Genomic DNA, 24247 nt, shown 5'->3' with positions numbered 1-24247 from the left:
GTCTTTGATTTTTTTTTCAAATGTTATTTGTTAATCATAGCTAATTTAAAAGAATGGACCAATAAATGTTATAACAAAAGGTATTTTGTGGTGGTTTGTTTGTTTTAATGAGGATATAGATCTTTATTTTTTTTTTATTCAGAATTAGATGACTCCACAGGATCTGAACATTTTTCAAAGTATCCTTCACATTCAATACTTTTTTTTGCAGTGTTTCAAAAACAATTCAGAAATGCAGTAGACTTTTTGTGACATCACTTTGTGCTGCTGCTGTGGCATTTTTCACTTAATTATCTGAAGAGAACTTCTTTCCGTGCAATTGTATTTTCAGAGTTGGGAATTTCAAGAGTTTCATTACTGCTCTTTCCAAATTTAACATAAAATTCAATCACATGCCTCTGGCATACTCTCATAGACACATCTTCCTCATCTGCCATGATGAAACATATGAAGAGAAGTTCTTCCTCTCACTGTGATCCAACCGCAGAATCAGAAGTGCCGATACATGTACTTCACAAAAACCAGCACTGCATTGTCATGTCTACTTCTTGGAAAGAAAACCAGAGGCAGTCTCATTTTCAATCAGCCCTTGTATATATGTAAATAAAACATAAAAGAAATAAGGTGATACCTTTTTTATCGGACTAAATGCATTTTTTGATCAGCTTTCAAAGGTAACCCTTCTTCAGATCAGAAATAAGCAAATATTGATAAATATCAATCTCTGGCTTTTAAATTTCCCCAATTATGGAATGAACTTCCTTTAATTTTGAGGTGTCCCAGCTCTTTCCAATCTTTTCGTAAATCTTTAAAAACTTTTCTATTTGCTAAACATTTTGAAAATTAATCCTCTTGTATTTTAGCTTATTTTTTAACTTACTGTTAACCGCATCGAGCTTCCTCTGGTTGAAGACCCGGTATCTAAAGTTAAGTTTTAGTTTAGTTTAACATAAAATCATTCCAATGACAGTCTCACAGGAAGAGGTAGGAGTGGACAAGGGTAAGAAACAGGACTAGGTGGGTGAGAAACAGAAAATGGATGGGTGATAATGTGACAAAGCAGTATAAATTCATGGTTTGTAAAGTGATAGAAAACCAAGGTTTTTAAGGGCCGAATTCACTAAGCTCACTGATCGTTTTTCCATCATGTACCGACCCGATTCACTAACCTTGTGGCCAATCAACCTCCAATCCGATCCACGCATGCAAATGAGGGGAAACGGCATGCAAAGTAGGAAGGCAGCGATTCACTGACTAAACTGAAGGAGGAACACCGATTGGGCTGGTCGATCCAAAAACAAGTGACTGCTGAGGACCAGTTGCTCACGTCCCTGCTGATTCTCCTGCTCTCTGCTGCCCCAACTCTCTCGGCTCACTGCAGAGAAGGATTCTCTTGCTCTCTGCCGCCCTTCCCTGCATTGCCCTCCCCCCATCCAGGCCCAGATCTGTCCTCTGTTCCTTACTACCCCGGAGCGACCTGCTGTAGAACTTTACTATTAGAGGGGACAGCACGATAGTACCACATTATTACGTTTTAGTTCCCCCCCCAACCCTTTCCCGACAACAGTAGTGCCGTCAGCACACCACCATAATAATACCCGCAGCATTACTGTATGCAGTGTCCTTAACACTGAAGGGAAGGACTCTCCTGCTATCTGCCACCCCTACAGTGCGAGCCTGTGGTTTTAACCCACGGGTTTAAAGTGAGGCTGCACTACGGCATGTTCTGTTCCAGAACACGCTGCAGTGCAGCTCCAATTTACAACCATGGGCCGTGCTCGTCCCCCTGCCTTTTTATGCCAGCAAAGTGGCTGTCAGATGGTTGGCGGCTTTGGTAAACAGTAAGTGATGCAGCTCCAACCTCCCTTCCCCAGCATTGCCAGCCCTGATGTCTGACAGCCAGAGGAATGGACACTTAGCTTATTAGGGCCTGAACTAGACCTGCAGGGAAGAAAGTCAGTTGTTCCTGTTTCTTTGGTACCATCTATGCATGTGCAGACCATCTACAGGCAAAGAAGATGGTCTGTGCATGCGTCGGGATCGCTATCCAGGATCACTCTGGGGTTGGTGTGGGGCGTGCCTCTGATTGCATTCATTTGCATGCTGACTCATTGAGAATCAGTCGCCTGGCATTGGATCGCCCACGGATCGGTAAGGTTAGTGAATCTAGCCCTAAGTTTTGTCTGGTGGGTGTTGAAATGTTTTATCCTTTTATTTCAAAGGCCTTGTGTTCCTGGGTTGTTTTAAAATTTCCTTTTAGTATTCTCTATACCTACAGGCTGACTTTACCCTAAGAAATACTCTAGTCCAACAATAGAATCCAAAATGAAAATTAATATGAACATTAAAATTGAAGGAGCAAAAGATTTCAGTGGGTATATAGAACATTATGATTTCTTATTAAGATCAGGTATTAACCCTTTCAGGACCAAGGGACATATTTGTCCCATAACTTTAAAATCCTATAAATTTTGATTGGGATAGTCTACAGTTCTAAATTTGATATGTACGGATTCCATATGATACTGCCTTTATGTAAACAAACTGGTTCCGACATTCATTCATTAGTGTCATTGCTAGATTGACGAGAAGATTCACTTGCTTTCTGTCCATAAGCCAGAAGTGTGATTTTTTTAAATAAAAATAATATTTCACACAAAAAAATCAATTTTTTGGCATCTGCAAGCCCTTTTTACCATAAAAATGTCGTCAAAACCACAAAAATTGGCCTACGATCTTTATGGTCCTGAAAGGGTTAAAGTCTAAAAACTTCACAGCATTCCCTGTCCACATAGTAATAGTAAGTAAAAATATTTAATTAAAAAACACCTTACCAAGCTGCTTATCTCAATTCATGCATGCACCCTGCTCCACCTCTCTATTGTGCATGCAATTTACATGATCTTTTGGAGAAAGAAACAACACACACATACCCCTTTCTGCTAAGGAGGTCCATAGGGCTCAAATTACTACAGTCTCTCAAAGCTCCAGGATTTTTTAAAACTCCAGGATTTTCAAACCTGATGATGACTTAGTGCTTCAAAATACAGTATCTTGTTTCATCCTAGATATTACCCAATTCATATTCAAAGAAAGCTTTCTATTCCATATTCATGGATGCAAACTGTTAAGTGTGAAAATCCAATGTTGTTCAGATCTCACTATTGCCCCAATTCCCTCCCCTTGAGGATTCCATAACCTGATCTGTTACCCAACAACATAACTCATCAAAAAGATGTGCCTGTTCCATACAATGCATGGCTAAGTAAGGAGGTTTTTCTGATTAGTGATGGGATACTAAAATTCCCAAGGAGAGTTACATAGATAACCCGTGTTGGTAACCATTGAAATATTTTCCTCCTTGAATTTTAATGTTCATATTCATTTTCATTTTGGATTCTATTGTCGTAGGACTTTGAGTATTCTCACATAAAATCATTGATACAGTGTTCTGGTTTTCTGAAGTGTTGTCCAACAGAACTTTTATAATTTTTCTCTGGTTTTCCAGTTGTATGACAACTCAGAACTGGAAAACAGAGACAAATTATAAAAGATATACAGCATTACTCCAGGAAGATGAATTACTGAAGAAATTCTCCCAGCTCCACCCATGCAGGCCTTCCAACAGCCACCTAATCTGAAACAAAAAAAGCATCAATAACAAACTCCTAGCACATGTCTCTGCAATATAACAAGCTGCAAATTTTGCCAACACATTTCACAGAATCTCAGTGTCCTCCACATGGGAATAACATTAAGCATAAGGGGATCTTTGACATACTTATCTTCTAATGTGGTATATCATTCAAAGCAAAATGTGTAAAGAAGGGTGTTACATTGGAGAAACAAGCCAGATGCTAAAGACTAGGATCAGCTTACACAGATATATTAAAATGCCAACCAGAATATCACTTCTGTCAAACAACACTTCAGAAAACCAGAACACTGCATCAATGATTTTTGGGTGAGAATACTAAAAGGAACTTTAAGACAATCAAGGAATGTAATATGTTCTCTCAGGGTTTCTGCAGCTACCATCGTGCTTGTTGCAGGTTTCTTGGTCTCTCATCTTGTCAGGTAGAAACCGATGTTCAGCCATCATGCTGTGGCTTTTTTCTGCATATGCTGCAGTTTGTCTTTGTAAATAGTGGGTCCACTGACCTGATTGGGAACAGGGCAGTCCGTCGGTCACAAATTTGAATTTTGGTCAGTGGACCCACTATTTACAAAGACAAACCAAACCTCACAGCACACCCTGAAGAAAGTCATAGTGTGATGACTGGAACGTAGGTTTCTACCTGACCAAAAAAACAGCAAGACCTGGAAACCTGCAACGACCTTTGAAATCAAAAGGATAAAAACATTTTGACACCCACCAGACAGGATATAACAAAGACCTTGGTTTTCTATTGCATGAAATTATACTGCTTTGTCACCATCTTTTCACCCATCCATCTCTCTATCTCTCACCCAGACTTTTCTGTTTCTTACCTTGTCCAGCCCTCCCTTTTCCTATGAAATTGTCTTTGGAATGCTTTTATGTTTCACTTATAAGCAAATGCTGACAAATATCAGTGTATATATATTTCTGATTTGAAGAAGGGTTACTTTTGAAAACTAATCAAAAATGCATTGTTAGGAAATAAGGCGATACCTTTTTTTTTAATTAGGCTTTTGTTTTATTTCTATATATTACCTTTAAAGGTGGACTAACATGGCTACCACAACTTTTTGTATGAAAGGAAAAAAATTAGAATAGTCATACAAAGTGCAAATGCGCATATAGTGAACACTTGGGGGGATTCAAGAAGCAACATTTACCAGAGGACGATGGTATACTTGGATAAATCAAAAAGTAAAGGCAAAATACATTTAATGGCTTTAATAGAAGTAACTGAGCAACTATGAACATATCACTTTTCCCCATAGTCCCCATGCAAGACAACACATTTGTTGTACTGTATTGTTCAACTAGCGTCTGCATTTCTGCAGAGAAGTTTTTTGGCTGCTCACGAAGCCGGGTAAGCATCGCTTCCTTTATTTCATCATACTTTGTCTTTTGCTCTCCAGGTTGCAGTGATGCATGCAAGTCTCGTCACCTGTGATAATCGCTCCAGAATACTTGAATCTTCTTCATACCATCTCAGGAACTGGGGGCCCAGATGTACTAAAGCCAGCGATCGTTGCTAAACCTGTTTTTTGACAGCTTTAGTGACAATTGCATTTGCTGACCTATTGCAAACAGATCTACAAAAATTTTTATGCTCAGAATCATGGAGGGGTGACTGGGGAAAACCCCAGAAAAAACCACCTCACCGCCCAATCATCGCATGTACAAAGGTAGACAGCAGGTTATATCAAGTCTTTTAAAGATGTAAATCGTAAGGAGCCCAAAAAGGGCTAAAAAGTTCTCTTAAACAACATGCATTAGGTCAGGGGTCTCAAAGTCCCTCCTTGAGGGCCGCAATCCAGTCGGGTTTTCAGGATTTCCCCAATGAATATGCATGAGATCTATGTGCATGCACTGCTTTCAATGCATATTCATTGGGGAAATCCTGAAAACCCGACTGGATTGCGGCCCTCAAGGAGGGACTTTGAGATCCCTGCATTAGGTGATTTGAAAGAACTCTGCAAACTTATCTTTTAGCTTGCAGGTTCCGACGTGCACATTTCACTCCTGCCTCAGGGAACCAACGATAGTGTATTAAAAAACGCTCGTGCGATGGGCATCAAAGGTTCAAAAATAGCACCTGTCTCACTTGAAAAACGGAGAACATTTCTCAGTCTTTAAAAGACTTGATATAACCTGCTGTCTACCTTTGTACATGTGATGATTGGACGGTGAGGTGTTTTTTTCTGGGGTTTTCCCCAGTCACCCCTCCATGATTCTGAGCATAAAAATTTTTGTAGACCTAATTATATTATCTCCATTACACCATTTATAAGTATTATCTAGAGTGTTTTTTTTGTTGCAATATTTATCCTTATCACTCTTCCTACTGAATTGCTTCAAATTCACCCCGTCCTTTATATATTTGACCTATTGCAAACGGCAGGAGGGATGCCCACTCCCTTCTGCCACCGAAGGCTTATCTCTGCACTAGGTGTCCCTCCAAACATCCCCTACTGTACCCCCCTCACAAAAAAATGCCACTGGAGGTCCCTCCCCATACCTCTCAAGGAAGTTGGGAGCAGAAGTGATGCTCCATTACTACTACTCCGAGGCCTGCCTGTCCAAAATGGTGGGCCTTCCCCTCCCCAGTGCATCATGTGATATACAGGGAGGGGCCTAAAACCTTGACTGGCTCAGATGCTTAAGGCTCCTCCCATGGGTCCTTAGGCCCCCCTGTGCATCACATGATTGGCATCTGAGCAGCGGAGAGGGGAAGGTCCACCATTTTGGACAGGCAGGCCTCAGAGGAGTGATGGAGCATCACTCCTGCTCCCAACTTCCTTGAAAGGTACAATGGGGGGGGGGGTTCAGGGGACCTCCGGTGGTAGGAGGGAGTAGGCATCACTCCTGCCTTTAACTGGGGGGGTAAGGCTGGGGAGGGGATGTTTGGGAAGGTGCCTGCCATGGGGGTGGGCCTCCGGTGGCAGGAGGGTATGGGCATCCCTCCTGCCTTTTTTAGGGGAAGAGGGAAGGGAATGTTTTTGGGGGGTACCTGGTGCAGGGGTGGGCCTTCAGTGGCAGGAGGGAGTGGGCATCCTTGCCCTTTTGTTGCTGCAGGGGGTGCAGCATGGCAGAAGGGAGTAGGCAACCCTCCTGCCATCTTTTTCTCATGCGGGAGAGGGGGAGGCAGCATGGCAGGAGGGAATGAGCATCCCTCCTGCTGATTTTCATTAGCGTAGGGGGAGGGGGGATTCCCGATGCCGCATTCATCAGGGGTTGTTGGGAAGGGCTGTCATCCTTGGGGGTGGCTTTTATCTTTAAATGAAGTAGATATTGTGCTTGTGTAACACGCACAGCATCTGTGCTCATTAAGGGAAAAAAAAGGCTTCCTGCCCCAAAGGTTTAGAAGTTGCCTGTATCTGGTCTGGGTTGATCTAGCAATATCAGGAAAATGAAAAATCTTTCCTCCAAGAGAAGCAGCGTTATTAGTGGCCTTTCTTTTCCTGTTTTACTCTAGAACGGGGGTGTCCAACCTGCGGCCCTGTGAAGTATTTTGTGCGGCCCCGGTTGAGGGCGATGCAGTGTTTTCCTCTGCTGCCCCCGGGTGTTTACCGTCTTGCCGGCTCCCTCCTCTGTCTTGCTGCAGTGTTTGCGCATTTATGCGACCCCAGAAACATTTTTTTTCGGCCAATGCAGCCCAGGGAAGCCAAAAGGTTGGACACCCCTGCTCTAGAACTAAGTAGCCCATGTGATTACTTCAGTTGATTTTGTTTTAGGTACTGGCAAATAAAAGGTCTTATATAATGGAGGCAGCTCTTCATCTGTATACTTACACATCTTTTTCAAAAACTTATAGAATAATTCCTATGATGTAGCAGTCATCAATTGAGGAAAATTATTAGATGCATATTTAGCTGACAAATGTAATTGTAAAAACATTTCTTCAATTTTCTTTGAAATATTATCTTGAGATTGATTTACAGTACAGGCCTAGCGGTCTTTTCAAGCTTTGGAATTTTAAAAATATTCTCTCCCATAGTTGACAAAGACAGGGAAACATACTTTGATGTCTTGGTTTCCCTGGACATGTCTTCTGTTTGAGGGCTCTGTTGGACATTCGTGCGGGTTTTTTAATGATGTTCTTTTGTCTGCTTGTTTTTTCATCAGAGACGCGGCAGAGCAAATCAAGGCAGTAGAAAGGCCCGAAGCAGCGTGTGAAGACTGCTGCACACGCTGCTTGAATTGCCGGGTTCGAAGTCGGGTCCGCGGGAAGGGAAGGAGGATGGGCGGCAAAGGACTCGGACTCCTCTGGTCTGTCGCGGAGGGCAGCCCGGCTCCATTTCTCATTTCGTCCCGGAGAGGGGAGGGGGGGCAGGAGGCGCTCTTTGTGGAAACTTGTGGAGGTGATCGTCAGCTGGCTGGGAGCGGGCTTGTGGAGGCAATCGTCGGCTGGTGACGTAGTACATGCATGCACACTCGTGCCGCCACACCCCGACAGAACAGGGATCAGGGAACACGCGGCGCGAGTGCGCATGCGCAACTAGCATTTTATTATTATAGATGGACCAATGGCGAAGTTGGTGTTTATACTCTGTGTGTGTTATAAATTATATTACACACAGTAACACCGCTGAGGTCTATGACAGGGATATTTAAGGTACTATAGACGATATACTGCGATAGAGAGACCGAGTTCATGGATGCTGTAGGCGATTCCTTCCTGGAACAACTTGTCAAGGAAAATATGAGAGGAAATGCAAATCTGGACTTAATTCTAAATGGACTATAAGGACCGGCGCAAGGTGTGGAAGTAGAGAGGACGCTGGGAAGCAGTGATCACAATATGATCCGCTTCAACCAGGACACGGGGGCAAAATATTGATCCAGAACAACTGCCACGGCACTGAACTTCCGAAAAGGGAATTACGAAGGGATGAGATTCATGGTGGGGAAGAAGATTAAGAAGAGGATAAGCACTGTAAAAACGCTAGAGCAAGCATGGTCCCTTTTTAAGAATACAGTCACTGAGGCGCAAAATCTATATATACCGCATATCAACAAGGGATCCAAGAGGAAAAAGGAACCGGCGTGGCTCACTGTAGCGGTGAAGGAAGCAATCAGAGACAAGAAGACTTCGTTTAAGGAATGGAAAAGGTCAAAAACGGACAAAAACTGGAAAAAGCACAAACATCAAAGCAGGTGCCATAAGGTGGTAAGAGGGGCCAAAAAAGACTATGAGGAAAAAATAGCCAAGGAGGCAAGAAACTTCAAGCTGTTCTTTCGATTATATTAAGGGGAAACAACCCGCGAAGGAAGTGGTGGGGCATTGGATGACCATGGAATAAAGGGAGTGTTAAAGGAGAACAAAGCCATCGCCAATAAACTGTATTTATCGAAGAGAATATACACAATATACCGGAAGACGATAGGCTAAACGCAGGAAATGAAGATGGGAAACTGACAGGGTTGACAGTCAATCTAGAAGAGGTATGCAGACAAATTGATAGGCTTAAAAATGATAAATCCCTGGGACCAGATGGCATCCATCTGAGGGTAATCAAGGAACTGAAAGAGGCTATAGCTGAACTGCTTCAACTAATAGCCAATCGGTCAATCAAATTGGGAAGGATTCCGGAAGACTGGAAGGTGGCGAATGTTACGCCGATCTTCAAGAAAGATTTGAGGGGAGATCCGGGAAACTACAGACCGGTGAGTCTGACTTAGAGAGTTGCGCAGGGACAGAAATCCCACCCATCCCCACCCATCTCCGTGAGGAATCCCTCCGTCCCCACCCGTCAACATGAGGAATCCCCTTTGTCCCCACCTGTCTCTGCAAGGAACCCCTCCGTCCCCGCCCATCCCTATAAACTTCAGAAATAGTTATTTCATTTAATTATGCTACTGAATTAAAGGCTCTGGTAGAGACCCATTTACAAATAAGCAAAGACACTTTATTAATTTGGAAATATTAATTGGGAAGAATACATACTTTGTAAACGGGTTTCTACCAGAGCTTCTAATGTAAATATAAAATATAAATACTCAGCTGATGAGAACCCCAAGCTGTCAGCTGAGGACTTCCTTTGCAGTTGGCCGGGGGTCCCTTTTGCCAAGCTTGGCAGGCAGCAGTAGCATCCCTGAGTCACAGATGCTGGCATCTCAGTGGCTCATGGATGTTGCCAGCGACTGCTGTGCTTGGTGGAGGGGAGTTCTGGCCGTTTCTAGAGGAGGTCCCCTGCTGGTGGTGCTTGGGGATCCCCACCAGTCACAGCAAGGGTCAGCAAGTACTTCTACACTGTAGAAATAAAACCAGAAATGCATTTCCTTTTCTTTTGAACACAGTACAAAGACATCTGCTATATACATTTCCCAAAGCTAACATATTTAATCAATAAATTCCGGTTTTTACCTTTGTTGTCTGGAGACTTATTTTTCCATAAAGTTGGTCCCAGTTTCTTTTTTCCACTTTCTCATCTTCTGTAAATTCTTCTGTTGCTGTCCATTGGTTCCTCCTACCATGGTCCAGCATTTATCCCTTTCTCATCTTTCATGCCTGCCCACCAGCCCCATGCCCAACATTTCTCCTTCTATCACCCCTCTCCAGCACCATGCCACATCTCTCCCTCCATTCCCTTCACCACTATGTCCAACATTCCTCCCTTTTGCATCCATTTCAATCTGTCCCACTGTTCCCTTTCCACCACAATATTTCTCCCTCTCATCTGTACCTCACTCCATCCTATGACCAAAAATTCTCCTTTCTTCCATTCCCCGTGTACACAACTATCTCTTTCCCAAGTTCATGCCTTCTGTGTCCAAAAATGCATTCCCTCCCCCACCTCAGTATCTCTTTCCCTCCCTTCCTCTCTCCCAAGTTCATGCCTTCTGTGTCCAAAAACGCATTCCCTTCCCCACCTCAGCATCTCTTTCCCTCCCTTCCTCTTTCCCAAGTTCATGCCTTGTATCCAAAAACGCACTCCCTCCCCCCTTTTGTGTTCCGCGTTTGTCTCCCAGTCCTCATCTGCAAGCAAATTACCTTAGCAACTTTCTCAGCCAAATGGAGCTCGAGCCGCAAGGCTCGTCTTCTATTTCCTGCCTGCCCTGCCGCAGCACACATAGCCGACCAGAAGTCTTCTCCGATGTCAGCGCTGACGTTGCTTAAGCCCTCCCTCCGACGTCAGCGCTGACATCAGGGAAGACTTCCAGTCGGCTATGTGTGCTGCGGTAGGGCAGTAGGAAAAAGAAGATGAGCCTCGTGGCTTGAGGTGTATCGAACCCCACAGGATCCCTGTGACCCTAGGGGGTGTCCCCATAGGATCCCCATGACCCTAGAGGGCATCCCCACGGGATTCCCGTGACCCAAAGGGGGAACCCGTGGGATCCCCGTTGTCCCCGTTCCCATGCAGCTCTCTAGTCTGACCTTGGTATCAGGAAAGATGGCAGAGGTGCTGATAAAGGACCGCATCTTTAATCACCTTGACAGACACAATCTGATGAGGACCAGCCAGCACGGCTTCAGTAAAGGAAGATCTTGCTTGACAAACTTGCTGCACTTCTTCGAGGGAGTAAAAAGGCAGATAGACAAGGGTGACCCGGTCAACATTATATATCTGGATTTTCAGAAGGCGTTTGACAAGGTTCCACATGAACGACTATTTTGAAAAATTGCAAGCCATGGAATCGAGGGTGAAATACTCACGTGGATTAAAAACTGGCTGCCGGATAGAAAACAGAGAGTGGGGGTAAATGGCCAATACTCTGACTGGAAAAGCGTCACGAGTGGAGTGTCGCAGGGTTCGGTGCTTGGACCCGTGCTCTTCAACATATTTATAAACGACCTGGAAATTGGTACGAGTGAGGTGATTAAATTTGCAGACGATACAAAATTGTTCAGAGTAATGAAGACGCAGGAGGATTGTGAAAACCTGAAACGTGATATAAACACGCTCAAGAAATGGGCCGTGACATAGCAAATGAGGTTTAACGTGGATAAGTATAATGTGATGCATGTCGGTAACAAAAATCTTATAACAAATACAGGATGTCTGGTACTTGGAGAGACCTCCCAGGAAAGAGACTTGGGAGTACTGGTTGACAAGTCGATGAAGCTATCCGCACAATGCGCGGCAGCAGTGAAAAGGCTGAATAGAATGGTAGGAATGATTAAGAAGGGGATCACGAACAGATCGGAGAAGGTTATCATGCCGCCCTCACCTGGAATACTGCAACCAGCACTGGTCACCATACAAGAAGGACACAGTGCTACTCAAAAGGGTCCAGAGAAGAGCAACTAAAATGGTTAAGGAGCTAGAGGAGTTGCCATACAGTGAGAAACTGGGTCTCTTCCCCCTTGAAAAGAGGAGACTAAGAGGGGACATGATCGAAACATTCAAGACAATGAAGGGAATAGACTTAGTAGATAAAGACAGTTGTTCACCCTCTCCAAGGTAGAGAGAACAAGAGGGTACTCTAAAGTTAAAAGGGGATAGATTCCGTACAAACGTAAGGAAGTTCTTCTTCACCCAGAGAGTGGTAGAAAACTGGAACGCTCTTCTGGAGGCTGTTATAGAGGAAAACACCCTCCAGGGATTCAAGACAAAGTTAAAGAAGTTCCTGCTGAACCAGAACGGACGCAGGTAAGGCTATTCTCAGTTAGGGCACTGGTCTTTGACCTAAGGGCTGCCGCGTGAGTGGACTGTTGGGCACGATGGACCACTGGTCTGACCCCGCAGCAGCAATTCTTATGTTCTTATGTAGGAGAGAGGCAGAAGCTGATAGAAATGGTTTAGGATGGAGGAGAGAGGGGGCAGACTTTGTATAGAAGCAGAAAGTCAGATTCTAGATAAAACAGGTGAGAGAGAGCAGATTTTGGGGGTAGGGTACAGAGAGGAGGGAGATGATGGAACTGGGGAAGTGAAAGGGGAGATGCTGGATGGAAGGTGAGGGAGGAAAAAGGGAGCAGATATATGGAAGCGAAGAGATGCAAAAAGGAGGGAAATATTGATGGATTGCATCCTAGTGCAGGGCTCCTGCAGAGGGATTGTCATTGTGCAGTGACTGGACTGAAGTTGGAAGGGACAAAATGCACCTCAAGAATCATGCACCCCCCTAACTAGTTACAAACATGAACAGGTATTTTAATTGCTTACAACAATGTAATGAGATTTATGCTGTACTAGCTGATGCCCCGGCGTTGCACGGGTATTTAATTATAGCAATAACACTGTAAAAGGATTCAAATAAAGATACTTTATAGTGGTGAATGAAATTATTTTTTTACAGCTTAATAAAAAGTACAATATTCAAATTATAATGTGAAATATTTGACAAAATGAATACAATACAACTAACGCAAAACGTGATTATAAACAACATATTTAGTTTCACCTCCTGGAGCAAGAACATATAAATTCTTGGGTGAACCCACCCTTGAGCAAGCAACATAGAGTTGTGGGCCGCGAGACCCCCAGAGCATATCACCCCAGGTAGTGAGGGATCTGCATACCAAGTTTCGTTCAAATCGGTCAAGCCGTTTTTGAATTACTGTGAGAATGGCAGCTTTTAACTTTTTTTCCATTGACATGAATGGGTGAAATCTGATGTTCTGTTTGTAGCTCCGCCCACGTGTGCAGGTGGGCTGCGAGACCCCCAGAACATATCACCCCAGGTAGTTGGAATTACTGTGAGAATGGCAGCTTTTTACATTTTTTCCATTGACATGAATGGGTGAACTCTGAGGTTCTGTTTGTAGCTCCGCCCACATGTGCAGGTGGGCTGCGAGACCCCCAGAACATATCACCCCAGGTAGTGAGGGATCTGCATATCAAGTTTCGTTCACATCGGTCAAGCCGTTTGTGAATTACTGTGAGAATGGCAGCTTTTTACATTTTTTCCATTGACATGAATGGGTGAAATCTTATTTTCTGTTTGTAGCTCCGCCCACGTGTGCAGGTGTGCCGCAAGACCCCCTGAACATATCACCCCAGATAGTGAGGGATCTGCATACCAAGTTTCGTTCAAATCGGTCAAGCCGTTTTTGAATTACTGTGAGAATGGCAGCTTTTTACATTTTTTCCATTGACATGAATGGGTGATATCTGATTTTATGTTTGTAGCTCCGCCAACGTGTGCAGGTGGGCTGCGAGACCCCCAGAACATATCATCCCAGGTAGTGAGGGATCTGCATACCAAGTTTCGTTCAAATCGGTCAAGCCGTTTTTGCGTGATCGCGGCACATACACACACACACACATACATACACACATACATACCTCAGATTTTATATATATATAGATTACAGGGGTGCCCAATACGTCGATCGCAATCGACCGGTCGATCGGGAAGGCAACGTGAGTCGATCGCAGAGCCCATCCTGGTTCCGTGATAGACTCGTGTTGCCGTCCCAATCGACCGGCCGATCAGCCTTCCTCTCCCCAAGGTTCCCCACCGGTCATCACTTCACGCACACTCATTCTCGCTGCGCCCATCCTTGCCCAACTGCCAGAATCTGTCTTCCGACTGGGGGATGATGTCACTTCCTTCGGGAGAATGCGGGAGTAAGGTCTAGGGAAGTCATGACCCAGGAGAGCTGAGCGCCGGCTGCCCCTGGCGGAATCGACAAGCCAGACTGGAGAAAGGCGGTTGGGAGCAGGAGGTGCTCTGCCCCAAAATGCCGGAGTTGCTGCTGCTGCTCTGACGTCTTGAGCCTGAAAATGGGAATTTGAGCTGGTTCCTATTGGGGGGGGTCCTATGCATTCTTCTAAGTGTCGTGCTAAAAAGAGACTGGAACGGCTCTCTTGGAAGACTGGATTTTTTTCTTTTCCTTGGCCCTGGGCGTCTGGAGATTTAGGCCTGCAGAAGCCTCACGCTGACCAGCATTCCTCTCCCCGACGTCAATTCTGACATCGGAGAGGAATTTCTGGGTCAGCCAATTGCTGCCTGGCTGGCCCGGAACTTCCTCTCTGACATCAGAATTGAAGGGGAGCAGAATGCTGGTCAGTGCAAGGCTTCTGCATGGAGAGCTTGGGGGGTGGTGGCTTGGAGGCCTGTTCCCCGATGGCGATGGCAAACCTAGTGGCTTGGGGAAGGGCAGGGAGAAAGAAACAAAGGGGGCAGGCAGGGAGACATAAAGAAAAAGGGAACAGGGAGACAGAAAGAAAGTGGGCATGAAGAGAGAGAGAAAGAAAGAACAGGAGGCAGGGAGAAAGAAAGAAAAAGTTGGGGGAAAGAATGAGGTCTGGAAGAGAGAAAGCATAAAGAAGGCTGAAAGAAGGGAAGAAATATTGGATGCAGGAGTGGGCTGAAGTCAGAAGATGTCAGAAGAAGTGCAGCCAGAGTAAAGTGAGAAGAAGTCAGAAGAAGAAAGTGCAACCAGAGACTCATGAAATCACCAAACAAAAGTAGGAAAAATGATTTTATTTTCAATTAATGATCAAAATGTGTCTATTTTGAGAATTTATATCTGCTGTCTATATTTTGCACTATGGCTCCCTTTTACTAAACTGCAATAGCGGTTTTTAGCGCAGGGAGCCTATGAGCGTCGAGAGCAGTGTGGGGCATTCAGCGCAACTCCCTGCGCTAAAAACTGCTATGTGGTTTAGTAAAAAGGGAGGGGCTATATTTGTCTATTTTTGTATGGTTGTTATTGAGGTGACATTGCATAGAGTCATCTGCCTTGACCTCTTTGAAAAAACCCCGGAATATGAATGATAATTAACATTTTCTCTGCCTTTCAGTGTGCTTTGTGGGGTTTTAAAAAAAAATTTATTGTTGGTAGATCATTTTGACTTGGTCATTTTAAAAGTAGCTCGCAAGCCCAAAAAGTGTGGGCACCCCTGCTGTATTATCATTCCAAATACTTCTGGAAGAAAATAATTCAGGCCATTTATACCCTGCTCAGCTCTCACATGTGGAAGCCCTGAAAATTCTATCAAAGAAAGGGATTTCTGGAGTTAGCTCACATCTTTTCAACAGTAGATCATTTATGGTAGGCTATTTTCCAGTCCCCCAAGGGCTTACAACTTTCTTGTGTGTCCTCGGTTGGATTGTTTGTACTTTTCTATTGATATTGTAGTTCCTTTTCTGTTTTGTTTTTAATTTTATCTTTTTTAAATATATTCATTGCTTTGTTCTTGCATAAGACATGTGGTATAGGAAACGGAAAATACAATAATAAACTATAGCCTGTCAACATTTGCTCTGTCATCCTGGTAAAAATGACGACAAATGAAAGAGTAAAAAATAAAATAAAAGCTCCACTGTCCTTGTGGTCTGCTGATGAACAAGGCCTGGGTGCCCCAATCTGTGACAAAGAGCTTTTCCTTCCTCCTCTCCTTGGACTCTTAGTATGCCCTTGATGTTGGTCAGGCGTTTCCTCTGAGGAGTCCTTGACTGCAAATGGTAGTACTGGTACCTAAAAAGATGGGCTCCTTTTAGTTCAACTTGGGCCAGAGGCAATTTGATGCTTCCCTTGGGAGTCCAAATTTCTATATTGGGACACTGGGGTCAGTTGTAGTGGCTGTGTGGTAAGGAAGCGGGGTGTGCATCGCGCCTCAATATACAGGGTATTTCATGCTAGTAACTCATAATCAAAATAATTTTTTTTTTTTTTTTTTTTAATTATCTTTATTGACAACTGCAAAGGAACACACAACCACGAGTGAAACAATCAGAAAACAGAGCATCCAGAAACAGTACAAGATATCAGAACAACAAATAATCGCAGTACAAAAAACCCCATGTGTGGGTTCCCCTCACAATTGACATTTTAAAATACCAAACCCCACCACACAAACACACGCCAATCCCACTCACGCAACCCAGACCACAACAATCATCCCCCACACATACCACTAGACAAAATAATTTTTATTCAATTAACTTGAGGTTCAAATTAGAATTAAGATTACATTGCCAATTATATTCATTACCAACTTTGTAAAACATTCTGTGTATGGGGAGGGCATTAGTCTTGCCCCAGGACTAAATGATCCATATGGAGTGAGAGATTTCACCCCCCTCCCCCCCGATAAGCAGGGTAATCTGACACAAGCGCACTCTATAGCGACAGTCCCATCTGGGTTGCCACTTGAGCAGTTAGTTTTGCTCTTAGGTGTGTAAAGTGTAGAAAAATAATGGCAAATGACGCAAAATGTTTCCAAAAAGATTATTGAGTTTATTAATTTCCATAGCAACTATCAAAAGATTATTTGCATCAATGGGGGGTCTTTACACAAGCCAAACTCTGGCATTTCTAGCAAAGAATCCCACTCTATACTTCGTTGTTCACCAATATACATCTTCTATCCAGTATGACATCATCACTTGTCAACCAATCAGCCGACAGAGGCTGTCCTTAGGTTTGAACAAAGAAAATTCTTTTTAACATAGGAAAAAGTTTCAAAAATCATATTTTTGTTTACATTAATTTCTCCTTAGAGTGTCTTGAATCTTATATATGTAAAAAAACATTTGAAATTAAATACATACCATTCTCTCACACATCATTCATAGCACATATCATTCGTTCGGGGCCACAACCATCCATAGATCCACACAACATATTTCATTCATATTTAATACAAGAAAGCTTTCCTTTTATACCTCACATTGGGATATGACATCAAATATGCTCCACCTAACCAGCTCAAGCACATCTGTTATCAATTAGGCCATGAGGCTCAAGGCGGGAAAACTGCACAAAGACATAGAGAGAACAAAGAGAGATAGAAAGACAGAAAACAAGATGGAGTCATTAAAACAAGATAGAGTCATTAATCCCTTTGGACGTATGTTACGTATTACCTGATTCCCTCTATGGTTTGGCTTAATAGCAAAATACATAAAGAGACTATTATTATGCTTTTCCTTAATATTAATCTGTAGTGTGTTTTTCTGGCCTTGGCTACATCCATATTCAGATTTTCATGCACCCACTTTTCCGTATGCTTCTATTGGGCGTGGCCTTAATTAACACATGTACTTCTAACTGGAGTTACCCAGAATCATACGAAAAGCAGGCTTATATGTAGAGAAAATCCACAAAATTACTGTACCATGTCCTGCACACTATCCATTCCATTAAAACATTATAGCCCCTTACAGCCCACAAGCGAGTGCCACTCACTGAGCAGAAGATGGTGCTTGCTTATGAACCCTTACAATGACCCATATTACATCAGTTCAATCTACCAATGGTCAGCTAGCATATCATTGTACAAGGGCCGGACTTATTTGAACATGTTCTTATGGAAAACTTCTCATACGCTGACAGATTAGAAATGCTGGGGCTATTCTCCCTGGAAAAGCGGAGACTTAGAGGAGACATGATAGAAACCTTCAAAATCATGAAGGGCATAGAGAAGGTAGATAGGGACAAATTCTTCAGGCTGTGGGGAGCCACAAGTACAAGGGGGCACTCGGAGAAATTGAAAAAGGACAGGTTTAGAACAAATGCTAGGAAGTTCTTTTTCACTCAGAGGGTGGTGGACACATGGAACGCGCTCCCGGAGGCTGTGATAGGCCAGAGCACGCTACAGGGGTTCAAGGAGGGTCTAGATAGGTTCCTAAAATAAAAGGGGATTGAGGGGTACAGATAGAAGCAGAGGCAGGTTATAGGATTAGTCAGAAACCACTTCACAGGTCATGGACCTGATGGGCCGCCGTGGGAGCGGACCGCTGGGCGCGATGGACCTCTGGTCTGACCCAGTGGAGGCAACTTCTTATGTTCTTATATATATACCAGGTTTAAAGAAAAGTTTTATCAAATTATATATTTGTTCACAGCAATTTCTGAATATGCATAAAACATTATAATATACCCAAAGAAAACTCCCTTTCCCAGTATCCTTAAGAAATTGAATCAAAATAGTTCTCTATGTCTTTAGGAACTCAAGCTCTGGAGAAGCTGACAGATTCAAGTTACAGAAGTAGCCCCCCCTTAATGAGAATACTTATACTGGGCTGAAAAAAGTAAATCAAGTAAAAAAAGTAAACCAAGTAAAAAAAGTAAACTTCTTGCATTCCTACTTTGTTTCACGTACTTAATTATTATGAAGAAGAAAAATTCAAAGATTATTATTCCCAAGACCCCTAATACAAGATTATAAAATTAAAAGAAAGTTACAATATTCAGAATAAGAACAATTCAACCCTCTACCATATTCCTAAACCCAAAGGTCAAACTAGCTGACCTTTCTATATCCTGGGCCTCTCAAAGACTGGCATTTCCATGGTAACAGTGTCCCTGGCTTTAACCATTTCCATATGTTGCCTCTGGAATTTTCAAAACCTAAAATTTTATAGCATTAGTTTTATATGCACATTTCATATTTAAAGACACACCCAAAATTCATACACATAATCACATACATTCTGGGATCCCAAACATTCATACACAAGCAACACGTCATATCTTATCGCATATATAATCATGAAGTACATATCTTTAAATACAAACTGTTTTGCTCAGGAATATGCTATCCTGCCTCTCTGTCTTATCATTACCACTAGCCCAGGGGTGTCCAATGTCGGTCCTCGAGGGCCGCAATCCAGTCGGGTTTTCAGGATTTCCCCAATGAATATGCATGAGATCTATTTGCATGCACTGCTTTCATTGTATGCTAATAGATCTCATACATATTCATTGGGGAAATCCTGAAAACCCGACTGGATTGCGGCCCTCGAGGACCGACATTGGACACCCCTGCACTAGCCAGACTGAGAGGTCTGGAATTAATTAAATCCACGAGGCTTCAAGCGCGAAAACAGACAATGAAAGAAAGACAGACAGAAAGAAAGAAAAAAGATAGCGAAAGATTAATACCTCTATAAATGTGTTATATATACATATACCTAATTTCCCTTATGATCTTGCTTAATCCAGCAATTTACATAAATACAGAATATTATTATGACCTTAATTACTATTAATCCCCAATGTTTTTCTGGCCTTGGCTGCAATTAATTTTCATTTTTACACCTAACTTTTCATAGGCTCTTAATTGGGCATCGGCCCTATCTTCCACAACTGCATTACTAACTAGATTTACCCAGAATCATATGAAAAGTAAGTATCTTTCATGTAGGAAATCTACAACATATTCAACAAAAATACTTTGCACACTATCCATTCCAGTACGGCATGCCACACCCTAGCGCCCTTGGTCAGACAGCACCAGCTCAGTGGTGAGGGGTGTTTTTAACTACCCTAGATCTATCAAGGCTTATTTACAGACAACTTCAGCAGTGTGCATACAGTTTTAGACCCAGCACTTCCCTCTGGGGTCTCTGATTACATATACTACAATTTTCCGTTTTGCCTCCTCAGCTTTACTTGTTTGCTGATTTTTCAGTTATGGAGCAAGTAACGACTAAAGGAGAAAGAGAATTGTTTTACTTACACGTACCTATTAGTACAAAAAGTATTCTCTTTACCTGGATAACAGGAACCACCTCACGATATGTAATGGTGGAATCTATTACACAGTATATATTAATGGTTACGAAAGTGGAAGCATTATCAAAGGGTGTGGGAGCCTGTGTGGTCAGCTATACCACATAAGGAACGCAGATGTATGTTGAATTATTGAGATAGTAATTAAGAAAGGAAGGAGGTGTGGCCAAAAAGGGGGAGGATTATAGTATCTGTTGTTCTTCTGTAAGAAACACCACTGAATCTTGGAGTTAATTAAGTCTATGGGGGACAAGGGGGGGCATATCAAAAATGTTAAGAAAAGTTGTTGTAACACTATTATTAGAGTGTTTGGATTCTGGTATATAGAGAAATTAGCACTGTACTAATGAATCTGGAAATTTGGTAATGATTTGTTCAATTGAATGTTACAAATAAAAAGATGTGTTCAGTTCATATGCAGTTAGGAGGTAATTCTATCAACCTCTTTCCACATGTAAAGCCTGCTTTCCATGCAGAAGATATCTGTAACGTAAAGGTGTGTGACCACACATAGGCAGTGGAATAGGGTGGGCCACAGGGGCCCATGGCTCTATCAAATGTTTGCCCCAAACAGATTCAGTAGCGAGTGAGATGGAGGGTTCTCCCCGTTTAAAGGATGTTCTGCTGCCCCTGTGCCCACATACGTATGGAAAAAGTCTATCTAATAATAGATAATTTGTGTGCAGGCATTCCAGTGGCAGAGTTTGGGTGGAGAAGAGGCAGAATGAGGTGTACCTATGTATCATCTAGGACACAAATAGAAAGACATACTCCCATCCAACACTCATATACATACTCTCAATCTCTCTCTTTAGCAGCCTAATGGCATATAGGTGCCTATGTTGCTTTTCTAAAACAGTTTAAAATAAGTGCCTTCGTAAATTCAAAGGTGTATTGAGGTTTCTAAGCATAAAACAATGTACTGTAGTTACATAAGGAAAATAGAGTACATTTTTGGATTCTCCCTTAGGCAACTCGTTATAAAACGACCTGCATAATGTATTAGGACTTGCACTATTAGCTCTGATCCTTTCAGGAGCTGAGCTGCCATTTTTAAAGACGAGGCGTTCTTACTGTCAGGTGTCACACCAGATAGAATGAATAGCAGCACTCTTTTCACTAGACCTTAAATTTCCAGTGTAGGAACATCTCCCCCATTTCAGCATTCTTAACTTTGGCAGGTCACTCCTTGAGCTTTTGTTTGCCACAGAGCTGAGCCAGAAGCCCCTTCAACTCGGTTCAAACAATGTTACTGGAGACCAGCGGTGCCTCTCAGTGTAGTTCTCAGTTACAGAACAGAAATTGGAAATATTCCTACGTAATCCTAAAGCCTTTATCAGCTAAAACTGTATGTTGCATAGCAAATTTAACAGGCCTGTGTTCAAAAACATGACGGCAGATAAAGGCCAAATGGCCCATCTGTTCAAAGTTCTGACACCGTGTACACAAAAGTCAGAAATGATGCATCAGTGTACAATGGAGGCACACACGTTCAGAGGCGTACAGTGTGTCTTGAACACGGCTGCCCCTGAACTTTTGTTCTTTCCCCTAGCTTAGTATCCTCACATCTGCCTCCTCTGCCTCCAGGACATGCTCTGCTGCCAAGGCTTCACATCAAGGCTGCCCCTCTGTTCACAAGGTCTTCAGTAAATGCTGTTGACTTTGCAATATAGTCGTTTTTGAATTTGTAAAGAAACCAGGTGGTAACTGGCTATAAAGTCTCATCACTCTGCAGCACCCTCATTTTCTCAAGAATGCTCTTCTCTCTCTCTCTCTACCTTTCGCGCTGTACTTCAGGCTCTCACAACTGGCCATCGTGGTACTTCATATGGTCATGAGGAAATTGGGCTGTAGCCCTGCCGGTCAGATTCCTTGTAGGCCACAATACTGGAGGGGAAAAAGAAAAAAAAAAAAAGACTTATTCTCTATAAAAATTACAGCTGTAATATTTAGTTATCCCTATTTATTAATCTACCATGCTAATTGAAATCATGTGCATGCTGCCAAACTTTTCACTTGTTAATAGACCTGTTCCCATGAAACCTATCTGACACTTATTCTAAGCTCAGCTTTGTCCAAATCCTCCGATAGCAGGTTTTTACAGCTTAACTGTGCATTGGTTAAAACAATACATTCTTAGTTTTGTTTTAATAGACAGCTGGAAAATGTTTGTCTTGTCTCATTTCTGGGAATGTTGGTGGTATTCATTTTCGTTGTTCTCTTATGTTCTCACAGGAGCAATGCCATTGAAAGTGCTTGCTTTTTGCAAACAACATACTCTATTATCAGCAAATGAAAATGTGGTTGGTTGGTTTTTTGCTTGTTTGTAATGACATGAGAAATGTTATTCACATGTCCCAAGTTGTTACAAATGACAGTCCATTCCTATCAGCTACCGTAGTGTCATGGTGCATTTCCTACTTGTAATATCTGAAAGGGTTTTACAGCAATCATGATTCTATAAATATCTGTCATATCCCCAAGCCCTAGCGGGTTAATCTTTTCTTTTGTATGAGAGGGATCAATGTCCTCCTCTTATCACTGCTAGCCTGCCCTTCTCTGAACTTTTTCTAGTTCTGTATCTTTTTTTGAGATAGTGTACATAGTATTCACAATGGGGAGCTGAGATGGGAGAATATTCCCATAAGAAAAATCAAAACTATTCTTGTTAGTGCTGTAGGGCTATAACGTAATACTAAACTAAACTAAACCTTAGGTTTGTATATCGCGCCATCTCCGCAAGCGCAGAGCTCGGCACGGTTTACAGAAGTTAAGAGGACAGGAACTACAATGAAGGGATATAGGAGAGGGACTAAGAAGATAGAGAGGGACCGGGTGCTAGAGAACGGGAGGTGATTAGATTTCTCTCACATCCTTTGCATTGTGTACCTTTTTGGTTGTGTGTATTCAGAATAAAGAGAAAATTTAAAGAAAACCCTAGGCGGGTGCTGTCACTTTCAAATGACATGGAAATGCCAACACATTTTTTGTTTGGTCTTCTCCCAACCAAAATGACACAAAAGCTAATGCAATTTCATTTGGGCTTTTTTTGTCATGCCAGTTTTTACAGCACATGTTACTCTGTCTTGACCTGTTTTTGGGCCGCCGCGGGAGCGGACTGCTGGGCAGGATGGACCTGTGGTCTGACCCGGCAGAGGCACTGCTTATGTTCTTAATAACATGCATCAAATTGTTTGTGCATGCAGTGTGAGAATCCAAATGAATGAAAGCAAATTTTTTTTAAAAAAGGAAAGAAACACCATAACATAAAATAATAATAATAATAGTTTTTATATACTGCAGGACCGTGAAGTTCTATGTGGTTTACAATGATTAAAAGATGCTACAAAATGAGCAGAATTTAACAAAGTTAAGAGCTAGAGATTAACAGCTCTAGAGATCAGTTATTGTGGAATAAGATTGTACAGGTCAGTTGCCTAAATACTTCAGGAACAGATATGTTTTTAGGTGTTTCCTAAATTTCTCATAAGCAGTTGTTCCAGATCTTTACTCCATAATGCTGCCTGATGTGAGAAAAGATGTTGATGATGTCTTTGAAATTTACATCCTCTAACCGGTGGAGAAACAAAATTCAAGTGTGAGCTTCTCTTATGTCTGTTGGTTGTGAAAGAGAAAAGGTCAGTTATATATTTAGGGGCTAAACCGAATAGTGCCTTAAAGCAAAAACATCCAAACTTAAACTTCACACGTGCCTCCATCGGCAGCCAATGTAGAAGTCGGTAGGAAGGTGTTACATGATCGAACTTCTCTTTCTAGACTGCATTTCCTTTAAGTTCGATGTGGTTTACAAAAGATTAAATTAAAAATACAAACAAATGATGAATAAGAAATTAAGATCCCAGGAATTTTGAAAATAAATAGGGTTTCAACTGTTTTCTAAAGTGAAAATAAGAAACTGAAGAAAATAGCAAAGATATGAAATCCTTATCCCAGATTGCAGCCTGGTATGAACGCACGCGATCATGACCATACCATGTTTACGATTCTGGAATAACTTATCCGGTCAAATAAGATTATGTGTGGAGCATTCTATTATTAAAAAACTTCTTAAAGCTAAGCTATTCATTCGTTGATGCTTACTTATGATACGGTATGAAAATCATTTCTTTGAAATTATTTTGCCTTTACAATAATTGATGAGTACTTGTTGAAAGTATTGT

General features: G+C 42.4%; 1 protein-coding gene across 2 annotated transcripts in view; it reads right to left on the bottom strand.

Annotated features, from left to right (window-relative positions):
- Positions 1-19345: 19345 nt before the first annotated feature.
- The window catches only part of SLC46A2 (solute carrier family 46 member 2), a 38318-nt gene continuing 33416 nt past the window's right edge, over positions 19346-24247 (bottom strand). For both annotated transcript variants that reach the window (XM_033925959.1, XM_033925966.1), the window contains one exon: positions 19346-21953. In XM_033925959.1, the coding sequence (XP_033781850.1) occupies positions 21899-21953 (55 nt within the window). In that variant the 3' untranslated portion in view covers positions 19346-21898. The remainder of the gene's footprint in view (positions 21954-24247) is intronic.

The sequence above is a fragment of the Geotrypetes seraphini genome, chromosome 1 (assembly GCF_902459505.1).
Source record: "Geotrypetes seraphini chromosome 1, aGeoSer1.1, whole genome shotgun sequence".
In the NCBI taxonomy this organism is placed as follows: Eukaryota; Metazoa; Chordata; class Amphibia; order Gymnophiona; family Dermophiidae; genus Geotrypetes; species Geotrypetes seraphini.
This window is presented reverse-complemented; position numbering and strand designations above follow the sequence as displayed.